The sequence below is a fragment of the Anarhichas minor genome, unplaced genomic scaffold (genome assembly GCF_050575085.1).
Source record: "Anarhichas minor isolate MPS153535 unplaced genomic scaffold, ASM5057508v1 ptg000058l, whole genome shotgun sequence".
Classification (NCBI taxonomy): domain Eukaryota; kingdom Metazoa; phylum Chordata; class Actinopteri; order Perciformes; family Anarhichadidae; genus Anarhichas; species Anarhichas minor.
In genome coordinates this window covers 11983320-12005045 of record NW_027466504.1, presented here as the reverse complement: position 1 = coordinate 12005045, position 21726 = coordinate 11983320, and the positions used below count along the sequence as shown (strand labels likewise).

Genomic DNA, 21726 nt, shown 5'->3' with positions numbered 1-21726 from the left:
ATATTAAACCACCTAACAGTATAAAGTTATTACTGTAGCTGGACTTAAACTACCTGCAACATCAAAATGCTGCTTCGCAGTAATGCATCAGTATTAATAATCAAAGATATAACGATGACTAGGGCCATTCGGATGTATCATAGGTACTTTTCATTTAGGTAGCCTACATTTGACTGGGAATACTACTTTTGTTTGAATTGTCTGTTAACAGTAGTCATGAAGTAGATGAACTGACTCAGCAATGTCACTTCTGCAGCAGTACTGTGTCTACATTTTAATAACATTGGCCACAATATGATAGGTCGTTTTTAAACATGCCACTGGATCACATTTTAAATACAGTTTTAAAGTGAACTGTACTACAGCCTTATTCTAAATATGATGAAATAAACACTTGAGGTCTAGAGTTTTTATACTTATAATTAAAACAACCCCCCCCGGGCTGTGGTAGGCCCTCTACGCCCCATCATGGCGGCCCTGTGCGGGACGGGACTACTACCGAGGGGAGGGACCGGAGAGAGGAGGGACCGGAGGACCGGAGGGAGGAGCAGCCCGGATGATGACGTAGGATTGGAATGAGGGAGTGAATGTTCCGGGTCAGAAACTGGACGGGAGAGGAAATTAACTCCGGGACGAGACGGAAAAACGAGAACGCTATACCCTCTTCCACACGGAGATGTAGCCCGTGTTTTAAACGTTGAAGAGAGGGGGGGTTTAAAAGCGACGTGAGGTCGACGTGAGACGAGGAACCGAGCGGCGACACACATACAGGTGCCTGCTACAAAGTAACCAAAGTGAGACATCGACGGAGAATAATTCCCATGTTCGTCGCGACCTAACGAACGGCAGCTCGGTGTTGGAGTTTCGGTGTTCGCTCGTCTGTGAATTTCGCCAACACTTGTGTTTGACGTGTGTTTATATCGAGTCCAGGACCGTCCCGACGCGGCAATCTGTTGCATCTCTAGTCCTGCCTGTTTGTTTATCGCACGGGTACGAGGTTTCTCCCCACCTCCCCACTGATGTTTAACTGTATACCCCTGTGGCGGTGCAACCGTCATGTGGAGGTGATCGATAAACGCCACTGCTCCCTGATGTATGTGCCCGATGAGATTTATCGCTACGGACGAAGTTTGGAGGAGCTGTTGCTGGATGCCAACCAACTCCGAGACTTGCCCAAGGTAAGCAAGAAAAACAACAACAACCCTGCTTCCGTACACTTAAACGTATCTGATGTATTGTTTTTGGTAACATGAAATGCGTCCCTCCAGTTTAAGTGGTTCCGACGCAGAGCTGCTCAGGCGTCCCGTGGGAGGACCTGGGGACAATAATTACGCACGATCAGCAAGGCATGTACCCTGTGTAGGTGGAAATTCCCCCTGAGCTACACACCTCCCACCGCAGGTTAACTAAACGCACATGCCAGAGTCTGGGTTTTTTGGTTGACACCCAGGTGTCTGAAGCGTTCACAGCCTATATACCCGGACATTGTGTCTGATATGTCCCAAAACTGTTTGCGCAGGTGAGCCCCGAGGTCAGAAATAAACAATCTGCGATGCTTTCTGTCATGGCTGCGCGCAGGGAACGTTCAGGGACTTTAACAATATTGATGCAATCTTAAATCCGGAACTTTATGACTCGGTGATACGTATTTAAGTGTTATGAGTAATGGAACCCTGGAGCATTATTTGTTCCACGAAGAGGTGTGTGATATGAATGAAGATAAGCAGCGTTAGTTGTGTGGATATGATTTCCTTTTCTTTTTTTCTCGAAATGTATTTATTGGATTTTCAACATAATCAACATTAACACAGTAATTGCACGTTGTTATTTAGTAAGGTTACATACATATGTATTGATACAATCATTTACAGGTCAACTAGATCAGAAAGAACAGACTTCGTTAATCTGTAGATGCCAACTATAGCCTGAACATACAGGCCCCGTCCTCACCAGAATGTGTCATGTCCTCACCTTTTTATAGGTCAAATAAATTCAAATGAAACACAAAATATACAGAGATGTAAATTAACATCACATGGATATGATTTCCATCTAGGTAGACGCATTCACTATCCCATATAAGACACTTTTAACTCAAGTTTAACTCAACTATAATGTGAAGGTCGATGCTTCATTATTGATCCTGGAATTCATTTTTACAACAACAACAAAAGCAAGCGGCATCCGCTGATGAAGGCCTTGACGTCGAGCTGCAGCCGAATTATTAGAGTCCAGACCAACCGTCCAAAACTAAAAAAAAAATAAGCAATTCATTTGGACCAAAATAGCAAAACCCTCACATTTGAGAATCCGGCCTTCTTACATGTGACCCCAGCGCTCAGGATTAAGTGGGATTCTATTAGTTAATGGATTTGCAGGTTATTTCCCGTGGGTACGAACGGTACATGTAATATTTCTCTTTGTCGGGGCTTGTGACTGAAGATCCCAGAGGCTGAGCTGTGGTGTCTTTCTCACATGTATAGCCTGGAGCTGCAGAATGAAAGGACGACTTTTGTGGTTTTGAAACATTTTCCCTTTAACTTTTGCGGCCAAACCGGTTTTATTGTAGAAGGCGCTCTCAGTTCTGCTCTGGAGATATTTTTAAGCCTGAGAAAATGGTGTTGTCAATGTAACCTTCAACAGCAGAGAGTCCATTTGGTAATATATTGGGACTACAGCTGCTTGAGACAAGTGGACAGATTAGGGAATAAGGCATGAGCCCTCGTATAACTGGAGTCATGGTGGGTCGATGTAAAGCTTGGATTAAAGGACGATTTTGTGCCTCTGACGTGTCTTCCTTTGATTCACAACTGTCTGTAGTTTAAAGAAAAAACACCTGTAAACCGTATCCATACATAAAGCTGCTGGTTAGCTCACCAACTTTCCGAATAGTTTAAGTAGCATTAATAATTAGTTTTTCACCTAAATAGAAAATACGGTGATTTTATGTTGAAGCACCTTGAGATTTCGCTTCATTTTAAAGTGTGATAAATAAACAAAATGAGTCATAGGACCCATAGAGGAAAGAAAAGAGGGCTGAAAGAATATTTTTGGGCTTGGCATGTTCATAGAAATGTGATGGAACAGAGATAATGTGAGCAACCTCCCATGGCCGTGTCACACTGCTCACTTTGTCCGGTGGAGAAAAGCACAGGAATAGGTATTCTGACCGGAAACAAAGACGGCATTATGTGTTTTGTTGTTGCCTCACTCATGCATTTGTATGTGCTAGTGTTTTACTAATGGAGTGATAATGAATCATTGACCTGAATTGTAAAGTACAGACCAATAAAAAACATAAACCAACACACATGACAGACAGCACACCTGACAAACTGGGGTCTGTTTTAAGTAAACCCTCTTATCGGCCCGGTGCCCTTCAGGATATGATGAGCAGGTGCACTCTCATCGTGACAACACACACAAGACTGCGTGACAGTAAAGGCGTCTCTATGCTCAGCTCAGAGATATTCTAAGCATGTTTAGAGGGCAGAAGGGTGGCGACAAGAGAAACTGTTTATTGCGCTCTTTGGCATGTAACTAATGTCATCAATGCTTGCTGGGTGAACCCAAGAAACGTCCAACTGGATAAACCTTTTGTGTCAGTCCAGCTCAGTGCTCGCTGTGTGGCCTCATCACACTGCCTCCGAGGTGGCTGAATGAATAAACACTGACCCCCTATTATTGTAGTGACAATGATGTAACTAAGACACAGTAAAATATTTCAAGTCGGTCGTTGCAACCAGCAGGCAGATAAAGACACGCACAAGGCAGCGTTATCGGTGAGATGAAACTGCAAAGTCTTTACGGTAACAAGATGAGGCAAGTTGAATGAGGCAAGTTGAGCTAGTTTCAGTAGTTTTACAAAGAAAACTCTGCTGACCAAGTCATGGAGGCATGAAGCACAGTCATGTGTAATGGCTAGGCCCTATTTTTTTTGTCTCTTTTGATTGTTTTATGTATTATTTGTGCTGAGGCAGTTGACCAAATTCACAAACGGTAACTTGTGTCTCCTTGTTTATTCAAAGTTTCCCTTAAGCAACTGTCCCTCAAGATGTATACACACCGTCCTTCTAGTTTGTAAACTGTAGTCGTTAGTTCACTACACTAATAAAACTAACTGCAGAAGAAGTATTTCTGCTGTTCCTAGGTCCAGTGACGCTGTAAGACGACGTGTGGGTGGATGTGTCAAAGAGCTTTGAATAACTGCTTTTTCATCTTTCTTACATCTGCATTGTACACACTTATGCATCACTGTATTATGAAGAAGTGCAACAATTAGTTGAAAAATTGATTAGTCAATTGAGAGAAAATTAATCGGCGACTATTTTAAAGTCAGTTAATCGTTTCATTAATTTCTCAAGAGAAAAGGCCAAATATTCTCTGGCTGCAGCTTCTTTAATGTGACGATGTGATGCTTTTCTCTGTCATATATGATAGTAAACTGAACATATTACAGGTTTGGACTGCTGGTCGCATAAAACAAGCAATATAAATGCATCTCTTCAGGCTGTGGCACATTTTGATGGGACGTTTTCACTTTTTTTTAAGACGATTAATTGTGCAGATTCAGACTTAATTTGAAGCTCAAGAACTTTTCTATTCTCCAACCTGACAAGCATAAAATAACCAGATATAACTCTCAGAGAAATCTCAAATTGCGTTCATTCTGTATTGAAAACAATTAGTCAGTTGATCGATTTGTCAATCGACAGACAATCATTTGGCAACAATTTTGCTAATCAATTCTTTAAGCCTTTTTTAAAAGCAAAAAAAAAATCAATTTGTTCCAGATACTCAAATGTGAATGTTTGCTGGTTTCTGAATATTCTATGAAAGCATACTAAATATTTTAGTAGTTTTATGGGGACCTTTTTTGGCCTTTTCAGTAATGACACGCAAAGTGATAGCACAGCGATGGAGAGAAGAAGCCACTCTGAGACCGGAAGCTGCAGGTTTTGTGACATGAATGACGTGGTAAATAAAGTGGTGGTGTGAATCTCACAGCAGGAAGACGGTTGTTGAACTGACTCACTCTTACTCTTATGTGATCTCCAAACATCATCAGGTTCATGAATGTAGTGCAGTTGTTGAGTTTGTGACATGTGTGTCAGACAGTTTTAACTCTGGCTGATGCTGTGCGATATATAATACTGTATACATATGACCATGTAACCCACATGCAACCGTAGAAGAATTCAACACTCATGCCTTTTACTGCAGTCTTTATGGCTGCAGGGCTGTGGCCTTGCAAAAACACTTTTAATGCAGATTTTCTAAGTTTCTAAGAATATGTAAGGAGTTTGCTACTAAACTACGAGTATGTTGAGGCACAAGCACTGACATCCCACCTTCAGGCTCGTACTCGTTCTCTATCGAACAGTGCTGAAGGGGAAGCTGAAGACTCAAACATTGACTCTGGAGTTAAGTGAGTGGTTAATGTGTTCCTGACTAAAGCCTGTTTTGGTTTTTGGGTGTCACACGAGTGATTGGTTGGGGCGTGGCGCTGAATGACACCAACAGGAAGAACAGGTTGGCAGTTGCTGTAATGCACGACTCGCAAAGCAAATTTGCTACTAGACTGATAATAGAGAATCAATTATCTATTGCTCTTTGTTACTCCTCTGATTGTCTTAATTGTTATCCAGAGGATTAGATTGGGACAACGGCTAAACAAAGGCTGAAGGGATTCAGATTAGGCCTACCCGTGCATGCCTCTGCTATGATGTCTGTGTCATAAAGGTGTGGGACAGAGTTGGGCTAGAGATCGGTAAACACGCCAAACAGAATTTTCCTGATATGCCACAGGTTAGTTCTCTGGAAATAAATAAGTCCGTACGAGCCAAAACTCCCTTGATAACATCAAGAGACAAATCTTTGAGCTGTGCACTCGAGAATGGGAGAGCGACTGCACCCACAATATGATTTTGTAAGTAAGTGAAATGTGAAAGTGAGATTAAGGTTGTTAGGATGCAAAAGCCTTCAAGTCTCTTACAATGTCTCTTACAAGTCATTACTTGTAAGAGTACACGCTTGTTTACTCGATGAAACGATGGATTAGAGACTGTTTGAACTGTCTTGAGACCTTGGAATCAAGCACATCTTGTAATAGGGTGGAGTTTGACTTTTGGACTCTTGGGCCTTATTTATTGTGCACACAGTATTAAAATGTGATATGGTCTATGAAAAATGAGTAGCCTGATCACGAGTTCTTATTTTCAAAAATGCAAACGCATTTGACAGATTGCATTTACACCAAGCTGACATTAGCCATGATCAGATGTGCTCCTCTTCCTTACCCACATTAAAACATCCAGAAACCGAGCACAATGACTTCTGTAGTTTGAGGGAGGAAGAATAAAATATTATCGGAAGTGGCACAATCATTAAGAATTAATCGGAAGTCATTAAGGCTGGTAGAAGAAGTGAGAAGCTAATTTTATGATATTGAGCTGTGTGGGTTGTCTCCGCAGCAGCCGCACTGGCATTCCTTTATAATAGCTTCGATAAAATGTTCAATTCGATTTCATAGACTTGTTGAGGTCCAGCAACCTCCAGACGAAACATGTCACATTTACCTGAGCGTACAACAATCGAGGACAGCTTGAAAGGCCAACTAGACATTTTGAGTGTCAAACAGGTGGTTGGGAAAAGCTGTTGCAGCTTGAATTCTTGTTGGTTGCAATGGATTCCAATGGTGACGGCATACAAGAGTATAGCCAAGTTGTAGAAAAGGAGAGACCTGAAACTTAATCATTGTGTCTGCTTGGAATGCACATCCATTGTGTTGCACTTCTGAATTTCTTGTGCAACAAGTGCAACAGGCTTGTGCACAAGAAGAAGAAGAAGAAGAACAAAGTTGTTTATCGAGCCACATTTTTGGCGAACATATTTGTTTGCAACACACAGATCAAAAGAGTAGAGCTTGTTTAGCTATCAATTTAAATGATTGAATAAAGGAGAAATGTAGGTATTTAGCAACTGCATTAATGGATGAGCCGTCACGGCCGGCTGCCTAACTTGCAATAGTAGGAAAAATACAAAGGCCAGAGGGAAAATTCACGAGTCTGCTTTTTCTGTTCATGCCAAAACATTCGGGGAACCTGAAGCAGTATTGTTAGCTCCCTGCTTCACCAACGCACAGGCAAGTTTCTGCCCGCCCTTGTTCTGCGGCGTCAAGTATGTGTTTATTGTATAATTGCTTTAAAATAAGTGGGCCAACTGGATCTTTCTTTCCCATAAGTTGACAACAAAGATGGCTCTTTTTACTTACTAGTAGCAACCTGTAACCTTGACCTCTTCAAACTATATTTTACGAGTTGTATATGACTACCTGAGGCCCGGCATTCAGTCTGACAGTGTCAGAAAAGCACAGTAGAGAAGAAAGATACTTTTAACTGGGAGACAAAAAGAACAAATCTGTTGAAGCCTGCTGAATAAAAATCTCACAAGGACACTTTAACTGTTAATTGTAATTCCTCAAAAATAGCAGTGAAAATCAGTGAAACAGGAGGCGTTTAGTCATTAGGCCATTGGACAAGTTTACTATAATTAAAGTTCATACAAACCGAGCAAATATTTGAAAGAAGAGTGGAAATAAAAGACGGCATGTTAAGGCAGCAGAATGGACTCCATCATTGTTCTCATGTTCTCATGCTAAACATTTTCGACTAGAGGATGGCCTTGAACCTGGGTCTTTTTCTTGCTTCATGTACCATTCAAATCCTCTGGTCCTCTACAGTCATTGTGTCAGTGTATAGTCAGTTAGCCTAGCCAAATACATTTCAAGTTAAGTTGATGCATCGCAACCAATGAGCAGACATTTGGACTAGAAAAGCACAGGTTTTACTAATAACCTTAACATAGGCTCTGTTCTATTCAAGTGTCCCGATAAGCCATGACGGTTAGGCAGCATGCACAATACCAGGACCCTGAAACAGAAGCAGCTAAAAGGCATTCAGCCATCTTTTTTTGATTTTTATTTACAACTGTGCTTTTCCTACTGCGGCATGTCAGAATGTCATCATCATGTCTGAAAATACTAACAATGTGTGCTTCTGCCATTCAAAATCAGACTGATTTACTGTCGCATCCTTAACACAGGTAACGATCACCCCAACACAAATGATCTGGGATTGTGTTTCCGTTGAATTCAATTATTTAGTATGAACTAGTAACATTCAAAGGAGCGATCCTAGAAATAACTGTGACTCGTGTGTTCACAGTTTTCTGAGATGATGTTGGTACAACAGGTGAGCAATATTTGCCAGGCATTGTTGCGTAACAAAAGCCTCACTCTTTAATCAGTCCAGGAGGCACCAGTGTTGAAATGTAAAACCCGTTTAAGCTTTTTACTGAATGTGTGTTTTGTTTCAATTTTCAGCCATTTTTCCAGCTGGTGAAACTAAGAAAGCTTGGCCTGAGTGACAACGAGATCCAGAGACTTCCACCAGAAATAGCCAACTTCATGCAGCTGGTAGAACTGGACGTCTCTAGAAATGGTAAATAAAAACACTGATATACCAATGCAGCACAAACTATAGTAGAATATTATTGCACATGCCACTTTGTTACATAGTACATTTCTCAACTGTGTTTCTGGGTATTTTCTTCACATCTGCGAGAATATTACAAAATGAGCAAGACGTCACTAAGTTCAGCGAATGAATCGCATTGACAGATTTACTCCTCCTCGGTGAAGCCGATCCAACAAACGTGCATGAAGATAAAGTTTGGTTTTCATTAAGCCTCAATCTCCCAAGTCGTTTGTGTAGACGCGGATATTCTGTTAGGTACAACAGAGCCGGCAGTTCACAGTTCACAGGCTGTAGAGGAACAAGAACACATATTCAGAAGTTAAAAGGAAGTACAAACTGACATTTAACACACACACTGTTGTTTGTATTGAGTCCTAGTTAAGTGGAAGTGTGTGTAGAGTGAGACATGGTTAACATAACATACTGACTCATCGGTTTTATTTCACATTGGATTTACTACTAAATACCATTTTTTTGCAATAATATCTTCACTATTGTTTTTTAATATATTATCTTGTATTATTCAACTACTGCTGATTGTATCTTATGATTATTTTTGATTAAGAAGTATTATAACCAGTGTCTTTTTTTCTTTTATTCAGATATTATTGAAATTCCAGAGAGTATTTCATACTGCAGAACCCTCCAAGTGGCAGATTTCAGTGGAAATCCATTAACAAGGTAAACCTCCAGATTATGTTGTTTTTAAATTTTCAAGAAGGAAAACTAATGACCCATCAGTCATATCTAATACTTGAATAGTGGTCTCTTCTGAAATATTCAGCTGTCAAAGGTCGTAACATTGCTAAACCCTTACGTTTCATATTGATTTTGATACTTAATGCTTTGTGATCTTTCACTAAATTATTAGGCACATTTATCCAGATAAAATAATGTTTTAATTAAAAAAGCAAAGAGTACATCTGTAAAAAGTAATTTAAAAAAAAAACGTTCTTGTGCAGAGGAATTTCTGTTTCCATTGTCTGCACTATGTGTGTGCGTGTTTGTGTGTGTGTGTGTGTGTTTAGAGATCCCCTGCAGTTATGAACATTCACACACTCTCCTCGACAGATTGCAGATTTTGCATAATATGCTTTTCATTGTGTGTGAGAGACTAAATCTAATTTGCATCTCAGCAGGGGCAAAACCACATTGTTCTGCAGTATATAGTTTAGGAGGCAGCAATGAATAGTATTACAGAGTCATTGGTGTTCAATACTTTTAAAGTGCACTCACACTCACACACACACACAGTAGTAGCCTAATTTTCCACTCATTAGTCCTATTTAAACTGTTTGATAGTGAAGGTCTAGTTCCCACTCAGGGTTAGCAGAGATGGGATGTCACATTGTTGAAAGAAATATTAAAGACCCAATCTGAATTATTCAAATTTCAAAAGTATATTCACATACGACATTCAAATGAAAAAAAAAAGAAGCATTTTGTGTGTTTCTCAACTCATCATAATTAAATACAGCATCAGATGATATGAATAACTGCATTTAGTTGTCTGTATTAAAGGAGCTGTCATTTCAGGACTGATGACAGGTTCCAGTTTGAATTTGAGTTGTGCAGAAGTTGTTGATAGTTTGTATATATATTATATAGAAATATACAATACCTGTCTGATTTCAATGCTTTAATTACTGTAGTTCAAGAGGACTTTTGGTTTACATTCATTCTTGATGATATTAAAGCAGAAGTAGCCTTTTTTGTTTCACCAGCCCACGTTTATGATTCTCAAAGACAATAACAAGTGAGCTTACGGCTGCCACCGAAAGGGGAGAAGCATTATTTAGTTTTTGCTGCTATTGATCGAAATGTGACCACAACTAGCATATAAGTAGTCCCATCTGCCCGGCCTGCAATATTAATGAGGATAATGGGTTTTAAAAGCAAAACTCGACAAAAGAAAGTATGCAAGTTGTCTGTCTTGAGTCCATTTAGGAAATAAAATTCGGGCTCCTACGTATTTGGGGTAATTAAAACATTAATGAAAAATGTCCAGTAGTATTCAACAAATTGTCCTGTGTAATCACAGCCCAGCATCCTGGAGTAGAACAGGAATATTCTGACTCTCTTTGTGATACTATATAATGTTACCCCTGATGCTCATAAACAAGTTAAAACATTTGATTTAATGTAGGGGAACAGAAAAGGGCAGAGCAGAGGCTAAAGAATAGCAACTAGCACAGATCAACTAAATCAACTTATCAAGAGAGTTCAGTTTTCTTGCTGAACATTGCTTAAAGAGCAGTGTGTCTGTAGAAACAAACCAACATGGGCATCCAATTAGACTCCGTGCACTCCTTTTCCACCTGCATCTCACCATGTGGCCTCTCTTTTTATTTTTTCCAGGTTACCCGAAAGCTTTCCAGAGCTAAGGAATCTAACATGCCTTTCCATCAATGATATTTCATTGCAAGTTCTACCAGACAACATCGGGAAGTAAGTAAATGCACCCTTCCTTCGTACTTACTTTGACATATTGATATCTAGCCTTTGCCGATTAAACATGTCCACACAGTTTCACAGCAGCCTGAGGTGCATTCAATGTAATGATGACATCCCACCTGTCTCTCTCTCTCTCTGCATTTTCTCATCTTACACTTTGCTTTCTCCTTAATGGTTCTACTAGGATTATCATTCATTTTACCTGTAAATTAATTACATTTCATAAATACTGAAAAAACAATTTCAGTTGTTTTAAAAGCAGACATTTGCTCAACCAAACCACTGAGCGCCAAGTGATCTTGAGCTTTACAGGTGCCTACATTTCTTTTGTCTCCCTTTCTCCTGATCATAAGAATTTATTCTAAAATCTCACTGCGTTGCTAAAATGATCCCAACCGTATTACTCTTCATACTCTCATCAGTCAGGGTCCTCTCAAGCCTGGTTGTGAGATGGCATATAATCTGCTGCAGTAAAAAGGCACGTCTGGCCAGCATTCTTATTCCTATGAGGTCTCCCTTCTTCTTGAGTTCAGTTTGTAATTGGATTTAATAACAGAACTATGTGCTTTTACATCAAATTGCCACAAGGGATGTTTTCAGTAGAAGTTTGGAGTTCAAGCGAAACGGATTTTAATTTCAAACCCTTTCAGGAGGGATTTAAAGGGATGCAATTACTCTCTTGACGTGCACCTTTGGTTAGAATGTTGATAATATCCGGACATTTGACTGATTTAAAACCTACTAGTATGTAACTGCTGAGAAAGTCAGACGCTTGTTTTTGTAAACACATAACACTGTGGTCATTTTATGTATTTTTAAGACAGAATTACAAAAATAGATGTCAATAAAGACATGCTCTCTAAAGGCACTTTTTTTCTGATGTGGATACAGTGAAACTTGTGCTGATGTTGTCCAGTAGGATATCTAAAATAATAATTGGCAGTGCTCTAGGGGGCATATTTTAACAATAAGATAACTGCTGAAACAGTTGGAGCTAAACTAAACAGAGTTTGGTCTTGGCTGCCTTTGTGCCATAAATTAAGGATTACTGCGTAATCTCTAAGGGATGATGCATTACTGACGGATGAGACCCTGACTGTGATTCAAGAAAGGATTGTCTTTGCTCCTTTAGTGATCATAACTCACAATAAATAAACAATATCTTTTTTTAGGCTTAATGTTAATCTGATGTTCTACACATACAGTATTGATAGACCTAAATTAGATTTCATGCAAGACACAAAACAGCAGATGGATTTTCTGATGAAGATCCATACTGCATTGGCTAAAACTGGGCTACAACAAGTGTAGCGGTGTTATGTGTTCTTCATGTTGTAGATATTCTACAAAATGTTAAACCAAGCCAAAAAACAATGAAACCAAAGTCAAAATGTGTGCTTGCTGTGAACTGAATGTTGCGTTGGAAATGTCTTCAATAGACCTCTTATGCAAACCATGTGCGACCGAGCAGCACAGTGTTTTTCAATGTTCTCACAAAAATATTTAGCTTCTTTCAGAAATCTTTTTGTAGACCAGCTAGTTTTGCTTTAACGGCTACCTCTCATATTGTTAGTGTATATGACTGATTTTGCAAACGGTCTCTTAGGGCTACCTGAATGAAATATACAATTTTCCTACCAACAAAGGCAGCTTGAGTCAAAGAGATCTCCTCACACCCTTTTCCTCCTGGTACGGCATGTGCCCCACATATGTCCCATATCTATCTTACACAATGCGGTGACTTAAGGCCTGCTCTCTGTCAAGGAAGACGGCTATGACAAACATGCTGTGGGTTTTTAGAAGTGGTTAAGGTTAACGTTCAAGGGGTGATATCAGTCTTTTATCTTCTGAGACCAGGATGTTTTCTGTCAAAAAAGAAAAGCTTTCACAAACAACTAAGATGCAGTTAGGTGTCTGTTTTCATCATTTCTTCTGTCTGTTTTTTAATCTGTGGCTCAGCAAATAAACAACACTAGATTAAGGAAAAAGTAGCCGTTGTATTTCCTGTTGTCTCATTTGAGGGCCAGCCTGTAAGAACCAGTTCAGACACACCTACTAGATAATGCTAATCCCTTTGGCACAGTCAAACATTTATTTGCTCACAAACTGAATGGAAAGGCTTTATTTTGACCCCTCAGTCCATCTCTAATAACACACAAAGGCTGAATTATTTAGTCTGGGATCTGATCAACAAGATGGACTTGTACTGTACTAGTTTGTTGTCATAAAATCCTCCATTAATTGGGTACATTTACAGTACTGAGGCATGCATAAGCAGCTCTGCAAGAAGGTAACCCTGGACTTTGTTCTATGATATCCATTTAGACATTTTGCCCGTCATTTAAAGTACTGGTTGTTTATGCTCCCGCAATTTTACAGCCCTGATAAGACTGACACACCTCCAAAATACTTCCCGTTCTCAGATATCTGATTGCAAGGAGACATTTTACAATCATTTTTAGCCTTCATTGAAAACGTATTGTTTATATATATATATATATATATATATATATATATATATATATATATATATATATATATATATATATATATATATATATATGCATTTCACAGGATTTTCAGAGATGTATAATCATTCCTATGTTTTCATGTCATCATTGCAGCCTTTCCAATTTGGCATCACTAGAACTCAGAGAAAATCTGCTGACATTCCTACCAGAGTACGTATTCAACCAACTGCACTGTCTATGTGGGTTTATATTGTGCTGTAAGAGAGGCTGTGTGTTTTCATTCACACGTTGTTAAACCGAGGTTATTACGTTTTAGAACATGCAGCAGGCCTCTGCATTTTGATTTTGACCGTATTGGCATTTGAACCTTCGTTGGCATGTGTCATCCGCAGGTCACTTTCTATGCTTCATAGACTTGAAGAGCTCGACCTAGGAAATAATGAGCTATACAGTTTGGTAAGTTGGTCTTGTGTCTGGATGCTGGGGAACTTGTTTACTCAGAAGGATGCCACATGGCACACAGAACGAGCAGAAATAAACTCTTCCCATTTCCTTCTTCTTGTCACGTCCAAGTAGATTAGCATCCCTCGAGAACGGCTTTCACTTCTTATCACCCCGATGGGAGGATGGCCATCTGCTTTGAGCTTTGGTTTTTAGTTGTAATCTTATGATTTACTGACAGATGACGCAAAGTCAAGCTGCCAAGTAAAGGCTCTTTGTGTTTATTTATTTATTTATTTATGTGTACATTGAACTCAATTATTTTCACTGTTGGATGTTCTTTACATTCTTTCTGCTTTCAGTTTTGATAATTGATATTCAGTACACTTCTCAAATCTTATTTATTTTTCGGCACTCTGTTGACACAGACATGTTTAATACATACAAATGCTCTATAAGTTATTTGTTTCACATACCATACATTTCAATTTCAATCTTTGAATTGGCTTTGACAAATGAATAGTGTCATGATATATTACCCTCTTGAAGGATGCAGTGTAGCCTCAAACTGTTGGGGGAACAGAAGTATAGATAGAAGTTTATGGGAGCGTATTGTATTTTTCTGCTTTGTTGTCTCTTTCGCTTCAAATTTTCCTGGCTCTCACTCTTTCAATCCCTACATTTCTTCTTCCCTCATAGCCAGAGTCAATAGGCGGTCTTGTCAGCTTGAAGGACTTGTGGCTGGATGGAAACCAGTTGGCCGAAATCCCCTCAGTAAGATAAACATTTTTCAGAATCTGTTACTGAGTACCACCGTTTCATATCACCTTAAATGTACGATTGTGTGCTCTGAATGCAGTGCAGTGATTCATTTGAATTTGACCTTATAGTCATATCTGACTTTGTCTATTATCAGAGTGGTCGCATATGTCCTATGTCGTGGTCCAAGTCCTGAGATTAGGTGTTGTAAATCCATAGACAACATTGATTGTGCTCTGCTTTCCTCGACTGTATTTGTTGCCATGTTATTGTAACTTTGCTTACCGCAAGTCTCTGCTCTGCATTTCAGGAGATGGGCAGTATGAGAAGCCTGTTGTGTCTGGATGTATCAGAAAACAAAATAGAGCGACTTCCAGAGGAGTTAGGTGGCCTGGTGTCGCTCGTTGACCTGCTGGTGTCTCAGAATCTAATTGACGCTCTGCCAGAAAGCATTGGTGAGCATGAGAATCCGCCCAGCTCTTAATTAGCATGATTACACCACCTTGAGTGCTTGTCTCTTGTATGTTTTGACTATCTTCTCTGAGAGGTTATTTCTCGTCATTGGGTAATAATCATGTATGGGAAAAAGTTTCATTCACAATGCCTCGTTGGGATGTTCATATCATAAATGTACTGTATGTGGCGAGCCAATACACAAAAAATAAATATGCAACCATCCATTTTCCTCAATATCACAGTAACCGCTTCATCAGTCTGCTAATCAGTGTCTGAGTAAGGTTGATTTTGATTAATGTGTATTTTTCTTTCTCTGCAGGAAAACTACGGAAACTTTCTATATTGAAAGCTGATCAGAATAGGCTAACCTATCTTCCAGAGAGCATTGGTAACTGTGAAAGCCTTACTGAACTTGTGCTCACTGAGAACCAGATACAGGTTTGTGTTTGCAACTGTATTACACCCTGGTCTTTTAAAATGTAAAGAAAACACCATGGCATTAGTACATACATGTAAATACAGTTCATTTTCATCAGCTGTTTCTATGTAGATGTTGCATTAAGACAGTTAATATGAAAGCAGCAGCACATCATATCACGGTTTTGGTATAATGGAAGTATAAAGGTTTCATCCTCATTACAAATGCCATGAAATTGCTATAGATGCACCATTGAGTATCATTCAATAGGTATAGCCCTTTATGCTGTGCTATGATTGTGAGCTGATTGAAAACATTCGCACAGCCTCACGATTAAACACGGACATGTAAAACATCTGGGATGTGACCGGAATACATTGAGTTGTTCTCACAGAGTGAAATGGAGATTGACATTCAGGCGATGCACACATGGCCGCTCTTACCAGTGCTTTTCTGTTTTGTGTGTTGATAAATGAACCAACTGTGTAAGCAACACATCTCCTTTTGTCTCTGTGCACGAGAGCGCTGCACTGGTGACACATGGATGATTTGGTTTTCTACGTTGTCCCTCGGATAAATTGACAAATCAGACAAACGGTTTATTTAGTTGTTCCAAACATAATGTATAAAGACGTCGCTTCCAGTGTGTTCAAAAACTCAATGTTTTCTAACACTGTTTTTTGATTGATTTATTACAGAGTTTGCCGAGGAGTGTTGGGAAATTAAAGCGACTTTCCAACTTCAACTGTGACAGAAACCAGCTATCGGCATTACCTAAGGAGGTAAGCTTTTCATATATCAACCGACATCATTTATTTCACATTTAATTTGAGGATAAACCCCTGGAGACACAGCATCTTCTTTTCAATGGGTAGAAAGTTAAAGGTAAGTTAAAGGTAAAAAAAATACAGGTAGCACTTTCTATGACATCCATGTCCATAATGCATTATAAACATACTTAGAATGGGTTATGATCTGCTTAAAGCAATGTATCATCATGGTTATAAACTATAACTAAATGTAACTATTAATAATGGTGGTATATAATATTGTCAAGTATCATAATACTTAATATTAATTGCTGGTCACTCACTGACATCTTTTTGCAAGCCCATGTCTATAATGCACTATAAACATACTTATATTACATTATAATCTGCTTATAAGCACTGTTTAATTACAGTTGAAAAGCATGCATACATCTTTATGTGTGTCAGAAATGGCAGGATCTGTGACCGTTGGCTTGTAGATAACACTCATGGACATGTTTTACATCTTCAGGTCTAAACCGTCGCTGTTGTTACTTTTAAGTCGATAGGTGTCGCAGTTTGGATTGGAACTGCACGTCTGCAAATAGTGGTCTGAAACTGCAGTTCTGAACTGTAATATAACATTATTACAAACCTGAGATTTTCTCCTTCCATCAAAAGTTCATTCACGTTTGGATCAACAATGCTCCTACTTGTCAAGCTCTCACGTTCACTGCTCAGTCCTCTGGTTTGCTCAGCTCTGTCTGAGTGTATCCATTGTGTGTGTATGTGACATTCTTATCTAAACCTCTTGTCTGTTTAAGTGAAGGTCCGCCTGCTTTAAAGCTTCGTCTGAAAGGCTTCTTCAGACGTCGTACAATGCCCCCGTGTCTTTACGATGCAAAGACTGCAGTGTTTGGAGAAAAATAACAGTCGGCCTAGATAATGAATCGATGGCGTCACCTTTTTCTCAAACCAGCGTTGCATGGCATTGCTGACAATCGCAGCGTAGCCATGAACCAAGTATTGATTTGTGCATTTCTGAGCTACTTGACCATTGGCCCAGTTTTATGGATTCTATTGATTGTTTATTAGTCGCTCACAACGCTTTTTCCCTGCTGAATTTTGTCCGCGCTTACATGGAAGCAGACTTAATACGGCGTTTGATTTGTTTTAGAATAGTTTCTTCCTGATGCTTTGTTTACTGCTCGTTTATTATCATTCATTTAAGTTTTATACTTGTATAGTACCTGCTGCACAATGTATGTTATCCACTGCTGATTATTCAGATGAATCTTAGTCCTAATTTAAGCCGCAGTAGAAGGCTAAAGTAGCGTAGAAATAATCATATTAACTTGTGTAGATGATGAGCTTAACTTGCCCATTTTAACATGATGGATCTCTTACACAATACTTGTATCTCTGCCTTGGCTACTAGGCCTAATTGTTTCTAATTTTAGGTCCCTCTGCCCCAATCCATTGACATTTAACTGGTCTGCCATTGAAATCACCAATTCTGGGACAAAGTGCACAAATGCTGACTGCAGATTTACTCTGGTTTTTATTGTCCTGGCTGTGTTAAAAAAAGACCGATTTATTAACGCGTGCATTTATATTGCATTTTATACACCCAAGGGGAAAAAAATACAATTGAATCCTACACGTGTGTCTTCTTATATATGTTTTCATGCCCCACAGGACACCTGCACACTGTCTGACATGCAGCCTAATCAAATGATCTCTTCTGTTATCTAGATCGGGGGCTGCAGCGGTCTGAATGTCTTCTGTGTACGAGAGAACAGGCTGACGAGGATACCGTCAGAGCTGTCGCAATCCACAGAACTGCATGTGCTAGACCTCTCTGGAAATAGGTACGTTCAGCAACACGTCCATATCCATATTTTCAAGTGATTTGTAGACTTTGTGATTAAATAGTAATGATAAAAAAACCAAATACTGAAATGTGATTTAATTATACTTAATAAATACATGATGAAATACATATTTTCTACTCTCTGATGCCCAAAGATTATCTGGATGTTTTGACCATTATTACTAACCGTCTGTCAAAAGGTTGTTTTGGCTTTGTGTCTCCGCTACTACCGGTTTTGTCTTGTGAGCAAGCTGCAGCGATGACTGCTGCATTAGTCACACTCAAACATCTGTGCCTCTGTGTCTGGAGGGTTTCCCCTCCTCCACGTTGTCAAAACAACTGCAAACCTGTAGTTACCTTTTGCTTTTCTAAGTTAGTGATTTACATCTGGTCTGCTTTCAGGCTCACCCACTTGCCGATGTCACTCACCACGCTACGACTGAAGGCCTTATGGCTGTCAGAAAACCAGTCGCAGCCTCTCCTCACCTTTCAGACTGACCAGGATCCCGACTCAGGGGAGAAGGTGCTCACCTGTGTGTTGCTGCCACAACAACCATGTGAACCAGACAATAAAGGTACTGTTTCTCATCGAGCCGAATCCTAAAATAATCCTCAGAGGTTCTGAATACCCTTCATGGATCATCGGTATTATCAGAAGCAGGGACTGTATCTAGACATGTTTCTTTGCATATGCACTATTTGTTTGTAGATCAGTGTCCCTATCCTCCCTAAGTGTCGGGCTTCCTATAGAGTGAAATGACTTGGTGCCAACACTGTGATATCTTGAGGAATATTCATCAGTTCTTGCATCTTCTCAGAGTATTTAGTGCCCCGCGGTTTTGATGACATTATCACATGATCATCTGCTCGGGGAAGCACAGTGTGTTCTGCGCCCTCTGATCCTTCCCTGCAGTATCTGTCGATTATGAGGTCCTGTAAGGGATAACAGCCTATGACAGATCAGTGCCTCTCCTGTCCCTTGAGGCCCTCCTTGGTTATGTTTTTCAGAAATGCGGTGGATTGGACATCTAAAGAGGCTTAGCAGAGGCTGGCCCATTGCCGTTAAAAGCTCGCCCACTGGGTAGATGCAGCTGAGGGCTAGCTCTATCTCTGCCCGATACAACGGTTTATTGTAATTCTTTTCCTTTGCTGTCATCCACAGACTTGTGCCTAAGTCAGGATTCACTGAAAAGTGTTTGCTCCTCGCTTGACCCTGTATTGTGCATTGTTTCTCCCTCAAAAATTAAAGTATTCAATACATTTCTTTTAACATAGTCAGTCATTTTTGTGACGTGCCATCTCCTCTCGTGGTAGAGATGGAGACATAAGACTGGTGGAGGTCAGATGACCGAGGCTGAAGCTAAAGTTGGGGGCAGGGAAGATTGTGTTGCTGTAAGCCTATGACTAAGCCGGGATTTGAAACTGTGATCGGGCAGTTTCAGGCTCCTTCTTATGAGCGCTGGGTTATGTGACAGATTTAATTTCTTGAGTTGACCGTTTGCAGAGAAGCAATCATAACAACCATATTGATTTTAATGTGCTCACACATCCGCTTCAGATCGCACTCTTCAATTCCATCTGAGCATTTTGATGAGAGCATGCATTCCAGTAACACAACTTGTGTTGTCTCTTTTTAAAAACCAGGCTCTGATAATCTTGCCCGCTGTGGAGCCCTGGATAGTCTGGTGAATGACGTGGCAGATGACAGTTGGGACAACAAAGCCGTGAACAGGATCAGCGCAATTCACTTTCTTGATGATGAGGAGGACGAGGATGACGAAAAGGTGAGACCAGCAAGCTCGCGGGCAAATCTCACAGTTATAATAGTGGTATTTCACTCTGATGTTAACCTGCTGGTGGTGCTAGAGGACATGTCAGAGGATCACCAAAGTCAAAGACGTACCACTAATTTTGAATCTCTTTCCGTCACACAGGGAACACTACTTCGACGGGCCACGCCTCACCCCGGTGAGCTGAAGACGATGAAGAAAGCGGCCGAGAACCTCCGCAACGACCTGAATGCCGCCAAAGGCCTGGACTCCAACAAAAACGAGGTCAATAACGCTGCAGACAGAGTGACCACATCTGTGTGACCTTTACCTCAGGAATGTTCTTTACCTCCTGTGTCTCGCCGTGTCGTCCCGCACAACCCCGCAGCCCCTTCTTTTCTTTTACCTACAAACCCGGTGTGGCCTACCCCTCCTCTGATTACACCCTGGGACGCCTGTAACCTTACTCCATCTCCAGTCCTGTGTGAAACGCGTTTGACTCAGTCTACCACGGCCGCTGTGCCTTCCTCTTTTTAATTAATGTCCACAGTAATAATCTGCACAGAGATGCTCCTTTTTTAAGAAATTATTTTAAAGATTTATTACTTTTTTTTTTTTTAAATGCCTCTTTATTTTAAAAACATACATTAGGTAGTTGCACCATTATAAGTCTTTATAATATGGTCAAAACCTCGTTAATGTATTATATATTTGTTCTATATCTATTTTCCGAAACACTGGTTGAATACTTTTTACATTTTGGGCAAACATAAAAGCAGGAGTTTTTGGACCTACTGATTGAGGATTATTGTATAGTCTCTTGTGAATATTGATACTTTTATACTTTTTGGCAGCTCGGATGTAAATAAAATGTATAGCAAATTTCTTAATCAGTTGAAGATTTTTCAACTTATTTTTCTTCTCTTTTGAACTTGGTACTTTTGTCTTCAAGGAAAAAAAAAAAAAGAAATCAAAGAAATGAACAAAACACAGTCACTGATGTCTTATTCAATCCATATCATTGTTATTGGGTGAGTGGATGGCCTTGAATACGTTTTTGTTCATCGATAAAACATCTAGACCTATTTTGGGATAATAAATTGATTTGGTTCATTAAGTTTGGATTTAAGTACTGCACATCAACCTTTAATTACTCATCTGCAACGTAATTGTGCAGAAGTAACAATGTCGTCTTATTTATACGTGCTGTGCTTTACTGTTCTGCAATGTTTTTCAAATAGATGCCAAAAACAGTTGTATATTTTAAATAAATCAGTTTTCTTTCCCTTTAGAGTACTGTATAGAATAATCATCGGAGGTTTGGTCAGAATGAGGTTCGTACCACAAGGACGGCATCCTTTAAAACTGCAGTTGTTAGAAGTTCCACTTTAATGCACTTCTCAGCATTTCTTAAATTCTTTTAAATGGTACATGATAATTTGCATTATTTTTGTTTTTAAATTGATTGCAAAAAGTGGACCACAGAAATTGGTCCAAGTGTTGGTTTTTATGTTTTTAATTATTTTCTGATCAAACTGCACAAAACAGATCTCAAATGGGCACTGCGCCTTGAGATCTGAATGACCTTTTAACCACTGATCAATAAAAAGAGTGCAACACTAAACAACATGTTTCTTATTCCTTTTAATTTTATTGAGTTTAGAGTGAGAGACTCAATCTCAGAGAGTTGAACTTAAAAACAGATACTTTTTGTGTGGCCTTTCTAATTATCCATATCTTAAAAATAATATATTAAAACTTAAACTGACTTGCTTTGAGGCAAAGAACCAGATATTCCA

The 21726-nt window shown here is 39.6% G+C and overlaps 1 protein-coding gene across 1 annotated transcript; it reads left to right on the top strand.

Annotated features, from left to right (window-relative positions):
• The first annotated feature begins 551 nt into the window (after positions 1-551).
• On the top strand, positions 552-21554 carry LOC142932939 (leucine-rich repeat-containing protein 1-like). The gene is made up of 14 exons (XM_076077053.1): positions 552-1178; positions 8384-8501; positions 9140-9218; positions 10896-10985; positions 13616-13672; positions 13855-13918; positions 14603-14677; positions 14973-15117; positions 15438-15556; positions 16235-16318; positions 18041-18156; positions 18561-18733; positions 19803-19942; positions 20093-21554. The coding sequence occupies exons 1-14, from the start codon at positions 1020-1022 to the stop codon at positions 20249-20251; spliced, it is 1578 nt and encodes a 525-aa protein (XP_075933168.1). The 5' UTR covers positions 552-1019; the 3' UTR covers positions 20252-21554.
• Positions 21555-21726: the final 172 nt, after the last annotated feature.

Coding starts and splice junctions, on each gene's coding strand:
- LOC142932939 (XM_076077053.1), top strand. CDS start 1,020: ATGTTTAACTGTATACCCCTGTGGCGGTGCAACCGTCATGTGGAGGTG. Junction 16,319..18,040: donor TATCGGCATTACCTAAGGAG/GTAAGCTTTTCA, acceptor TCTGTTATCTAG/ATCGGGGGCTGCAGCGGTCT. Junction 18,734..19,802: donor ATGTGAACCAGACAATAAAG/GTACTGTTTCTC, acceptor TTTAAAAACCAG/GCTCTGATAATCTTGCCCGC.